Here is a 13455-nt window from a genome sequence, read left to right on the forward strand (position 1 = left end):
CCTCTCATCTCCCACCTGTTTATCTCACAACCCTCACATCTTTTCCTCTCCCCCCCTCCCTCCTCCCCCCGGCACCCAGGGGATGGATTTATTGTTGGGGTGTTTTGTATAGCAGGTATCTAAATGGCTCTTGTGAGACTGGTTGCACAAGACGTGGTGGCCCACTGCTGTGTGGCTTATGCCTGCAACCGGGGTACGGTGTACTTTATTTTTTTACTTTTTATGTGAATTCATATATTTATCATCAAGTTAGGCTCATATGTGGAGCCAATAAAGAGATCCTTTTTTATGAACACGGCATGATAAGTATCTCTTCGCACACTTTCTCCTACATGCTGATGAGCTACGAGGTGATTACACAGGAGACCATACCTGATTGATACAAAAGAAACCTTTATGTGAACATAGGACAAGTCTTTAATGTGAGTTCCCTTCCTGGTTTTACTATAAAATACATCAACCCTTCAGTAAGGGACTTTAAACAACCTACACCATATAAAGAAGCCTTTATGCGCATGTAGGGTATTGTCGAATATGTGAGTTTTGTATTCTAAATAACAAACTCCCTGAGGGGCCTAATACTTTATGGACAATATAAGAACGGTCTTCCATAAGGTTAGTTTATAATGGTATATTTACTCATATTTATCCTTCTGTTCTTAGCACTAAGGTCCTTTATATTTTATTTTGAAAGTCTTGGTGAACCGGTTGCAAACTTAGGGGTCTATACTAAGCCTTGGAGAGAGATGAAATGCATGGAGATAAAGTACCAACCTATCAGCTCCTGTCATTTTTCAAACACAACCTGTAAAGTGACAGCTGAAGCTGATGGGTTGGTACTTTAACTCCGTCCACTTTAGCCCTCTCCAAGGTTTAGTACATAGACCACATACACACTTAATTGCAGATGCACCAAGCGGTATTTCAGCGTCTACAATGGTCAAAGCGGACATCTTACTTCTTGCACATACAGACGAGTACTTGTACACCAGAGAAGAGCATGTAGCAGTGTTAGCATAGCGACGTACACGCTACACCAGCAAATGCCGCTCACACGGATGCAGTGGCAGCATACGACTCAGGATCAGCCCCACTGTTTACAATATTTGGATTTCAGATACACACAGTGTAAAAAAGGTGTGTGCACACACAAGGGGAGGAGGAGTAGGCATAATAACACCACACAAGTGGCTTTTGCCCAGTACACCATTTGTAGAAATGAGACATTGTGTCAATGTGAAGATTACAAAATTAGAAGCTGTGGAAGACAACGGCCTTTTAACTATTTTTAAAATATTTATTTTTAAACAGCCTTTCTGCCCAAGACCCTATATGATCTCACAATGGTCACAAGAAAGGGGACAATGGTGGCATTCTGCCAATTCCAGAGCATATATCATTCAGCAATGTCTAGACATTAACTATTGTGTAGCCATTAACGCTACACTAAAAGGCCATGTATTTATAGAACACAAACAAACATTGCTATAATCATTTAAATGAAACACAATATATTGAGAATCAATACTAAATATCATCAAAACAAAATATATTATGGTGTTATTTCGTTGGATTCCCTGCGATCTTGTATGATCTATATTTGACAGGTATTATTATTTCTGAAATCACCTAGAGTTCAGTATTTTTCTCTATTTCTCTGATCTAAACAGCAAATTTTGTTACAGAAAGTCCCGCTATCCTTTATGGTCTTAGAAGCTACAGTAGAAGATCTAATTTCCTAATTCCAAAAGGGATTTTCTCTACTCCAGAAACTTTCATGTACTGTATTTTAAATGATCTTTATGTCTATAATGGGAGGGTTTACCACAACATTGCAATGGTTTTGTTTTCCTAATATCTGATCCTAATAGAAGGTAGGAACTAGTCCTGTGACTAAACTTTGGATTTTTAAATAAAGGATGGTGATTTCTTATTAAGTGTGAATGTTAAGGTGCACATCCACTTGCCGATTAAACAGAACGATAACGACAGTTATCGTTCAATCACTCATTAATCGTGCACAAAATTGGGCATGACAAGTGCTCCCGCTGGTCTTTTTGACATCATCGCCTGAACATGCCGGTCAATCTGCCAATAATGACAGATTGATATATCCCTCATCCCCGAACATGCCCAATGTGGGCACTGCACAATTTAATGAATGATAACGATATAGTTATCATTCAGTCCTTCACTAGTCAGCAAGTGGATGTGCGCCTTAAGTTTAAGGTCATTATGATTAAGGAGTTTAATAACTCAAATTTATGTTTGGGTACTTCCCAAATCATGAAGACATCATGTATGCATCGAAGCCAGAGGAATAAGTATTTTGTATAATTTTCATTTGTCTAGTAGAGCACCCTTTTCCCTCTCACCCTATTAAATATTTGCATTCTTGGGGGGGGGGGGGGGTGTACAAACAATCCTCATTGCTGCACCCCTTATCTGCAATAAACCTTATTAAAAAGATAGGAACTACAGCGCTCTAGTCGATTATGGGAATATACCTAGCTGCTTTACTTTTAGGAGGCATCTCAACCTCTTTGAAGACATAAAACAAAAAGTGGAAAGTACCACTATTGTTTTCTAATTATTAAAAGCCTATTACAATTTCAGCATTCCAGTAAGAATTAAAAAAATATGGTCAATTGTTCGTACATTGTGTCTGATACTCATGTTTGATTTGATGTTGCAAATGAAAATTTTTGGTGTTTTCAACTATAAAATTTAGATTTAATACATCTAGAGTATATTTAAAAATGCTTTGGCACAGGTTTGTATAACCTGCTAGGCGAATTAGGCCCTGCCTAAGTGCCATCTGCCAGCACCAGCAGGGTGGTTAGGTCAAGCAGGGGACCTGTCAAGCCAATACAGTCCCACTATCAATGGCCCTACAACCATGGACACTGTACAGTTCACGCCAAAACAAAACACAACACAACACTGAGAATCTACTTCCCTTCACCTGCCTACCCTCATTCATATATTTCCTAATCAAAGTGCAGCAGAGCAACTTATGGAGGACATGCCACTGCAAAATGAGATTACAGAAGTAGAGCATAGCCGTGGAGTTCAGGATCACTGGTGTGTGCCCATACGCCCAATACATTCAGAAACAACCTCTTGTATTACTATATGAATGCTGGAGGCATTTATTCTCTTTGTATGAGTGCTGACTGTCACAGACTAGCCGGACAGTGCTGGGGTAGTTTTGAAAAGCAGGAATGCTGCCGAGTTATTACTGTAGATCGTACTAAACACCATTTAGATGTTCAGACTGTTAGTAAACTCGCTGTGCTTAACACATGTTGTGTAATCATGGTTACAAATACATATAAACTGTGCTACCGACTAATAAGAAAATAGATAGAAAACATTATGTCAGCCTATGACAGTACTACATTTCGTGTAACTTTTATATACCTTCTAGCTGTCCAGATTTAGCCTGGAGGAGGATACTGATTCTAGCAGACTATCCCATAATAGTCACTGTTGCAATTGTCCAACTTTAAACATTTGGGAGGTATAATACATATACAATTTTTTTTTTTTTACACATATAGATTGTTTCATAATTGCCACCATACATGTGAAGCCACCACCAGCAGACACAGAAAGGGGACCATTGTCTAATATATTGTATCAATCTCTATCTCTCGCTCTAAATTAAAGAAGAAACTGCAATTGCAATGTATCAAATATACAGTATTCAAAAAAGTGAGAAGGCATAATCTAAACTTACACCATAATAAACCAGTTCGCTTATTGTCATGCTGGCATTTTAGTTATGAGACTCTGCCCGGGATATTGACTGTATCCCATGCCAAAGGGGATCTCGGCGCCGGCATCCCAAAGGTAAGTAGTGGGGGATAGGCACTAGGGGGGGGGGGGCAGATTTAGGGTGCATGGTGGGCAGGTTAGGTTTAGGGGTAGGGAGAGTGGGAGGGTTAGTATACCTACCAAGTGGTGTCGGTATCTTAACCCTACCGGGACGCCGATGTCAGGATTTTGACAGTCGGCATCCCGTAACCAAACCTTCTGGCACAACATCCTTTAGTCAAACACACCTGACAGCAGTTTTGGTGCACCCTCATTGCACCTTTAAGGGTATTTTCCAGGTGTATAACCATTCGGTTATGTATATCTGCACTCTTAACTTGCAAAGTATTAGCTGTTAAATAGCTGTTCGAGACATTTCATATCCAATAACCATACTAGAAATGGGTTGCAAGGATTATCGGGTGTAGAGACCTTCCAGCATATGTCAGTATAACTGAAATCATGCATATTAAATATTAACAGCATATTACATATTGCATTTGCAACACATGCCAGCGGTTTTCAAGCTAGGTGCTTGGCACTCTGGGGTGCTGCAGGGTACTTGCAGGGGTACCAGGAGTTGGTGATCTAGTACCAAATTAAATTATTTATGGTCAATGTGATTGGCCACCAGCACTGGTTTTGCCTCCAATCATAAAACGGACAAACAGAACCACAACCCTGTCTGCCACCACATAAGCACAATTCATCTTTTTTACTGAATTTCTCAATAACAAACATTTGTCCTAAGGGTGCCGTAACAAAATGATGATACTCTGTGGCAGCGATTTAAGAACATCTGACAACCACTGACCTATGTGATTTGGTACTCAGGATCTTCACCACACAGTATTTTATTTTTATTTATTTTTTTATTAATTAATTATTTCCATCATCATAAGCACTGTTTCAAATGCATTTTGAACATTAGCAGTTACTAGTCGCTTTATTGGCCAGGTCTATTCACAGGAGAGGTATATAAAATTTGTTCCTGACTAATGGATTCCTCTGCAGGGTCCCAGATTCACTCTTTGAACCTCAAACAAAATGTGTGGCTGGGCTCTGTAGTTCCACTGGCAACAGACATACTGATAACCAGCATATTTTGGTAGAAATATTAAAGTTCAAACACAGATCATAATTAGCAAGCAAATCATGAGAGGAGTTAGGGAATATGAGAAGGGCTATAAAAGTACAAAGCCTGAATTCACTATGCTGGGGATAAGAGAGCACAATTAATGAATGCACCACCTTGTCTCGCCACATACATCTACATTTTAGGATCCTCCCCTATTGTAATCTATACTAAATCATCAACATGGTGTTCATTACAAGTATAAATATTTGACTAATCAAATCATAATAATAGTTAAAAGACTAAAGAAATATTTTCCCTATGTACACCCATCAGTCATAACATTAAAACCACCTGCCTGCTATTGTGTGGATACCCGTGGGGCTGCAGAAACCACTCTGATCAGCAAGGCATGGACTCCACAAAACCTCTGATGGTGTCCTGTGGTATCTGGCACCATTACGTTAGAGGCAGCCTTCACTCCCTACATGCATTAAGGAGCCTTTTGTGCCCATTGCTGGTTCAATGGTTATCCTTCCTTGGACCATATTTGGTAGGTACTAACCACTGCACATGGGAAACAGCCTACAAGACCTGCCATTTTGGAGATGCTCTTAAGCAGTCATCTAGCCATCACATTTTGGCCCTTGTCAAAGTCGCTCAGATCCTTGAGCTTGCCCATATTTCCTTGATTCCAACATACTAACAGTTGCCATTGCAACGAGATAATGTTTTTCACTTACTTTTCAGTTGTTTTAATGTTATGACTGTTGGGTGTATAAATGCTCAAAATGATCTCTTTAGTAAATTATTATAAAGGAACTAGCTTAACTACTTTTAACCCTTCTAATTTAACACTTTAATATAACCGCTTACTTATCTAATAAATAAAAACACACCACAACAATAGTTGGATTCAAATTAGATAAAATGTATTCAATATAATTAATATGAAGTTACTTAAGGTTAGTAAGGTGGCGGACAAGAATGGAAAACATTAAAACATTCATGCGTTCCAAAATCAGCAATTGGTGTACAACTCCCCAAATCAGACACACCCAGACGGTTGGTGGTGCCAAATGCCCTGACTGGATGTAATCAATATAGCTATATACCATTGGTAAAAGGAGAGCACACCCACTAAAGGAATTAACTATCAACTCAACACAACTGTTCTTACCGCCACCACTTAGAGATAAAAAACACCCAGCGAAAATGAGGTGAGGGAGGGCGGGTTTTCCACAAAGACAAGAGACCTCATGGATGCCTGACACTCATAGCAGTCACAATCATGCCTACCTAACTGTGATAGGCCGTTCCCCACATTACCATATATCAGTTAATACAAATCTCTTAAAGGGTCCATACCCTAACAGCCTCGTGGTTTAATCTTGCTCAGACCTAACCTTATAGTATGATACATATATTATCAGTCAAAAGTTGAACACAATCAAGGAAAAATACTTCAAATTATTGTTTACCAAGCACAAAATCAATTCATACTCATGTTGAACATACAGTATTGATCTATGTGATCATTTACATTCACATCAAAGTAGAGAACACTTACTGTAAAGTCAATTCACCATTCTAATTTATATAATGGGTCAAGGTATTGACATTGTATAAATACTGTACATCACCAACTATTCTAGGGATAACATTTTAAGGGCAATATCTATTTTCTATTCATAAAAACTTTTTACTATAACAGATTTCTGAATTAAGTAGAAATCATCAGCTACATCGTTTTAACAGTGTTGCACATTGGAAGTCAGAAAAGTTGGAGACTTCAGACGGTGGTAAGAGAAGTGTACACACATTCACCAATATGAATTCTTTTATTGCTAAAGTGCATACATAATGTAGGTATAACTGGGTAGGTTTAATTTACTTACACACAACAGCATACAAAGCTAACTGCTAATTAACTGCTCTCTAGATCGCTCCGGCTTTTCCCCCTTCATAGCCTTTGTGCTCAAATGAGCACAAAGAACCTCGATTGAGTATGGCGTGTAGCCCTGAATTATTTATTCATCAATTGCCTTGTTGGGAGGAGATGTGTACTAACCCTTACAGTAGACTCATTAACCCTTACAGTAAGGGACTGAGGCTATACACTCTTCTATAGTTTTAAAGATAGGTTCTAGCCTCACCCATAAGGGGATGTTGGTTGTTGATATACCGCCGCTGGAACCCCGACAGCGTCTGGCAACCCCCCCCCCCCCCCATAAGTACAAAGGAAGCTTTGAATGTTTAGTTTAAAGTTAGGTGAGATTAGGATTTATTTTGCCTGTTATTTTATCTTTCTCATTTGTATCTTGCAAGATACAATTACAGGCTACAGCGGTTTTGAGTCTATTTTTATAACTCACAATTCTATTGTATGATTTATTGTAATTTGCCACCCTCTATCCCAGTAGACAGGTTTCACCTTGAAAGCTCATTTCAAAATCTATATTTGTATATAGTGGGCGATAGGATACCTCAGCTCAGTTATACCTGAACTTCAACACTTTCCTTGCCAAGGATACACTTTTAACGTGTCTGGTATATGAAATGGACTTTGATAATGTCAACATACACCACGTTGACACGAGAATGTCGACATGTTTTGCATGTGAATGTCGACATGGTTTCAAAATTGGCAGTTGTCATATCGACACCAACATTATGGCAGTGTCGACATGCTGACATTGTTAGGCCAATCCTAACACTAACCACAGCCCAACCTTAATATTGATATGTTCAAAATGTCAATATTTTGAACACAACATTTTGTCACTGTTGAAACGAACAAAGTTGCTGACATTCTGAATAATAACAATATGACTACATAGACTTCTAGGCAGATATTTTGAAGTATAAGCAGTGGATCCCCAGCTTTCATTATCCACAGCTAAATCTGAATCCCAGATCTGATCTGTTGGTTCTGGAGATTGGAGAGTCTCTCCATGATCTTATCCCAGCCCCTTTGTACCGCTATGTGTTGCCTGGAGTTCCTTTCTTGCTACCTGCAATATTCCACTCAGCTCCGGACTGGCCATCTGGCTCTTCTGGCAAATGCCAGAAGGGCCAGTCCAGCCCAAAAGCCTGACTGAGCAGCTCCGCCTCCAGGTGCTCTGCTCGGCCGGCATAGTTTTTGGGTAATACCAAGTCCTGATAATAAATATGTTCCTTAGTGGGTAAGTGAGAATGCAGACATACTGTACCATTTTTTATTTTTTTTTGCTTATTTAAACCTAATCCTAAACATAGCACTAAAAAGGTACCGTTGACATTATGATCTTAACCCCATTTGAGAACCTCTGGGACGAATTGGAGCAACGGGTGCGTTCTAGGCTGACTGGACCTTCTTCAGTGTCACTGTACTTAATGCGAAATGGCAAAACATACTGGCTGCTGTTGTCCAGGAACTTGTGGACAGTTTGCCAAGAAGGGTGTCTGCACTAATCACTACACTTGGTGGACCTACAAAGTACTGACGTCAACAAAATCTCATTGATCCATTTGCTGTCAGTGTCCAATTACTTTTGTCTACATAGTGTTTTTGATTTGAAATTTTCTGTATGCAAGAAAGACCTTCAAAAAAGGATATACATACAGTAATTGCATTGTTATGGCATTTGCAATAAAAATGCGGAAAATACGGTGGGGCAATAGTTCATTCCATTTTCATTTAAGCCAGCTCAACAATGACACATATGGTGAAAAAAATCTAATTCAGAGATGCGATAACAGGCATTAATAGTCTGTGGCAGGTTAATAGGTGTGTGATTTGATAGGAACTATGGGCCGTATACAGAGATGGACGGAAATGCCATTGTGACTGAAATTCCGTACACAACGGACTTGCGAAAATATGCTAAGGACTCAGCAGCCATCTTGTGCACATCAGATGTATCGCAAACATCTGGAATTTCAATGTGTCTACCTTCATTAATCCATCGCCGTGCATGTGCAGTGTGGCTTTGGCAAAAAAAAATAATAAATAATAATAATCCGCTGCATGCACCATCAACATTGCGTCCATCTCTGAATAAGGCTCTATATAAATAAATGTTAAAAACAATATTAAGTCATGAGATGTATAATCATTATGGGGGTTATGTTCAGTTGGGTGCAGGTCTGATTGCTTAGTGTAAAATACACAAATCTGCACTGTCTGCAAACAGATCCCAAAACTTGGGGGAGCAAAGAGGTGTGCAAAGGCAACAGAAGTACAGTAAGGATGTATTTGGGTAATTGTGAATTGAGACGGACATACACAGGTACGATTCTCAGTAGCCGGGTTGTTTGCTGGGGAATCTAGGACTGATGTATAAAAAAAAAAACAACACAGGGATAATGGTTGTTGCGAGCAGTACACTGGCTGATTTCTCCTCTGAAACGGATAGCACTATTTTCATTAATCGAGTCTATATTATATGGTATTGTGGGTGTAGTTTTTTTATTATTTTACTGCATTCATTAATACAATAGAGGGAAGATTATGGGGCCTCATTTATCATTCACAACAAGTGATAAAATTTGTTGCGTATAATAAATGGTGCTCCAACCAATCAGCTCCCAACTGTCATTTTTTAAACAGCTGACAGTTAGGAGCTGGTTGGCTGGAGCACCAACATCATACACAACGAGTTTTATCACTTGTCGTGAATGATAAAACTCTGAGATAAATGATGCCCTATAGCTGCTGTACTTTAGAGGGTTATTATTTATATCAAACCTAGTGTAAAGTTGACGGGTGGAAGGTTGGATGACATGATTCACACAATAACATGTAGCCCCCCTCCCCCACTGTAAAATTCAACAAATTGCAGCATTAACCATGGAGGGTAGGGCCGCTATGACAAAAATGCAGCATCCCACTCTTATTGGAGTGGGTTGCCTACCAATTGTATGCGACAAAGAGGAGTAAAGCACTAAATGAGGGTTAGAGCTATTAAGGAGGAGTTTTCTTTGTATTATAATGTGGGATATAAATATATTATAGGGGCTAATAATGTATTATCCACATAAAATATAATAATATAGTAACAGGGCTTGTTGGGAGGAAGAGGCCTTGTTATTTTGTAAATGTGGGAGTTATTGATGTAATGTTGGGGAGAGAAAGGCCTGGAGTGCTCACATCAGTATCTCTCTCTTTACCAAACAAGGTCCCAAAATTCTAGGATCCATCCAAGCTCATAACACCAGCAGTAGGTAGTGAAAGCTGCAAGAACAAATATAACAGAGCAGGTCATCACAGAGGTGTGGCCTCACTTTATGTCCAGTCTAAGCAGAACTCCGGGCAGCAGAGCTGCTGGGCTAGGTCTCCAGAATGGCCCACCAGACAATTTCCAGAATTGCCAGTCCAGCTGTGCCCCCCGGTGATGGCGATAGTCATCACCAAGAGATTAACAGACAGAAGTCCAAAGCCCTACCAAAACTAATTTTCACAGGATTAAGGATTTATATGCCTTTGTTAAATAAACCCCTTAGAGCAAGAACATGCAACCGGATACACTTTGAGGGCCTCATTGGACAGCCTTATCTTCTATCAACATACAACATAAAAGGTGGCAGTAAAACACGTTTTATAGAGGAAATAGTAACATGGATGTACCTGTATATTCAAGCTTGTAGTCACACTCATCTCAATTATCTCTAACACACAGGGGCAAAGCTAAGAGGTTTGGCTCCCTGGGCAAGTTGAAATAAATGCCCCCCCATCAGTGCCACAGGCCTAATTACCTCCACAGCCCTAGTGCCCGACAAGCTGGTGATCTAGGGAGGGATTAAAAGGTGGGAAGGCCTCAGAGAGCCTACAAGTCCAGACCTCAGCCGCATTCTTCTGCTGGCTCATCCTGGGCAGCGCCACTGCCACCAGAGCTCTTCTTTCTTGAGCCCGGCATCTTTTGGTCTCTTTCGTGGCCGCTGGAACTCTTCCAGCAACGTCTTCATTCTTTGCGCGCAAGTCGCACCGAGCACGCGTCATGATTGCTTTGCAATTACATACGCACAGAGGATCCATTCACAATGCGAGTGTCATGTGGTAAGCATTTGGGGGAAGTAACGCAGGCGTGTCTGACTGTTTAAACGCTGTTACATGGGCGTGCATAAATTAGCCATTGTATTTGCATCGTGAGAGCTCTCTGCATGCTAGGAGAACTGCAGTGTTTGCCGCTGACCACGCTTACCGTACACGCTGCGTGAATGCTTGATTTGTGCATCAATGGTACCGATGTTTACACATGAGTTCTACCTTGTATAGAATTGAGAAGGCAGCAGAGTGCCGGCTTTGCTTTGGCAGACATTAACATATTTTTACAGCTGTGTTACATGCAAAAATCGCAACTGCAATCGCATTAGCGCCCACTACTGACTCAGGCCCATAGAGAATTAATTATATGAAAATATTATTACTTTGTCCAGTCCACATTTTGTTTTACATTATGAAGTGTTCAGGAGCTGTCATTCACATCACATACTGTACATGACATTTATAGAAATGTTGACAAATACTGTGCCATTATTTCACATGACAATTACAGGCTGTGCGAGAAAAATTAGTTAGAAGCCGAATAGTTGGTACTTTATCTCTCTCCAAGATTTGATACATCTCCTCCTTAATTTTGTATTTGTCTCAACTCTGTGGTTGTCAGTGGCAAGCAAACAATAGACAACACCTGGAAGCTAGCATTTTTTTTTTTCATACGGTCATTAATTAGTAATGACAGAACTATTATGTTACACTCGCAGAATAGTTTTGCATTCCTCTTGTACATATATTATATTTTCACAGCTAGTTTTCAGTGAATCCGAATTAGAAAAAAAAAAAAAGTGACATTTTGTTCCTTTTGTACCAAACTCATTAACTGTCCTGCAACATATTCTTTTCCCCGCCCCCTGGAAGGAGTCTGGAAATGCTGAGGTCATAAGCGTGCCGCAGCATAATTGTGTCACTTACACGGAACACACAAAATGTCACAACAGATTTAAGACAGATAACATTCGTCTTTCAATTAATAGGAAAACAGTGCTCGGGTATCTGAAGGACAATGTTAGGCAGGTGGTGATATTTGTCTGTTCCTGAACCTTCATTAATACAAGTCTTTAAAAGTTCTAATTTCCAGACAATTGAATGACATTTAATTATGTTCTATATTAAAGCCAAGCCAATTTTGAGAAATGTACTAAGGTATTTAATGTCCCAGTCTAATATATATAATGGATATAGTTGCCAATATTCCAGTTATGCAAACCTATGTATGATCCCCCCCTCTCGTTTTTGCTTACCATGGTATGCAGCTTGTGAGTTACCCTCTACCTCTCTCTTTAGCGACAGTGACGCATGCAGGTCTGCAGACCATGTTAAGGATCTCCCACCTCTCTGCATTATCTCTGTGATAAAATCAGCTGAAGTTCAATCTCATAACCATGTAGCATTAGGCGAATGGGCCACAGGTGCTTCTTCTTCCCAACAAGCTGGCTGTCATGTGACCTTAATGCTGGTGCAGACAAGCCTTCCTTTGGGAAATTAAATCCAGGTAGAAGAGGTTTCAATTACAATAGAAAAGTAATGAGGTTCATATACCATATGTGTCCTGAAAACTACAAATGTCACTGAATGGCTGTGTTCATTCCTATTGTTGTAGTAATCCATATTTAAAGTTTCTTATTGCCCTATACCATCCAAATTGACATAAATATTTATTTTAAAGACAGCAAGTCAATTTCAGATAACTGTATTAAAACTGATAATGGATTTCCAGACTGAAATACCGATTAGTGGGTCTTTATATGCAACATCGGTCGCAACATTGAAACTAGCACAATCCCTATGGGTCTGATTCAGAGATGTACGCTCACCTGATGGTTAGCGCACATCTGACGGTAAGGGGTCTGTGCATGCGGAGAGCGTGGCTGGCCACCGTTTTGGGAGAGCAGATTTCCAGCCCTCGCAGCTGCCAGGACCTGGCCAGGCTGCGGTAAGCTTCAGCTACCGCAGGCTGGCCAAAGGAGCAATCATCGTAACATTGCGATGGTGATCCCACCTTCGAAGCGCTGGGATCGCAGAGGCAGCAAGGAGGTGTGTGTTTCCTACAAACACCTTCTGCTGTTGGCATTTAAGATGGACGGAATTGCACAGCTGCTTGTGGGCAGCTCTGCAATTCCGTCCACCTCTAAATCAGGCAGGTGCAGTTTCTCTGTCTGAATATGACCTCCTATGTGCGCAGTTGAGCGTCTGTGTATGCAACTTTTACCAACACACCCGCGACACTCCCATAACACACTTATAAGATAAACCATCACCGTACATCTGCTTAATCACCTCCCAGGCACCGCCCAGGAATGGCCAGCACTTTTCCAAGACATCCCAATCACAACATTGCCTTTGTGAGTACACTCTGTGTAACATATGGGCTATCTGAGTTTTTAGGGATTTTCTCACACGTGCAGTACCAAAAAATTGTTCAACTACGTGAATGTCGGCATTGCCTATTGCCCTGATTTAGGCCCATAGTAGCCAATAAGCTACAATGGTTAACACCAAAAGCTTTTCAGAATTTGATGAA

The 13455-nt window shown here is 40.3% G+C and overlaps 1 protein-coding gene across 1 annotated transcript in view; it reads right to left on the reverse strand.

The window, feature by feature from the left end:
* NEURL1B (neuralized E3 ubiquitin protein ligase 1B) overlaps positions 1 to 12301 on the reverse strand; it is a 446007-nt gene extending 433706 nt beyond the window's left edge. The window contains exon 1 of the mRNA XM_088457638.1: positions 12176 to 12301. Coding sequence (XP_088313764.1) covers positions 12176 to 12275 — 100 coding nt within the window. The 5' untranslated portion in view covers positions 12276 to 12301. The remainder of the gene's footprint in view (positions 1 to 12175) is intronic.
* Positions 12302 to 13455: the final 1154 nt, after the last annotated feature.

Source organism: Taudactylus pleione, unplaced genomic scaffold, assembly GCF_031769625.1.
Source record: "Taudactylus pleione unplaced genomic scaffold, aTauple2 ptg000774l, whole genome shotgun sequence".
Classification (NCBI taxonomy): domain Eukaryota; kingdom Metazoa; phylum Chordata; class Amphibia; order Anura; family Myobatrachidae; genus Taudactylus; species Taudactylus pleione.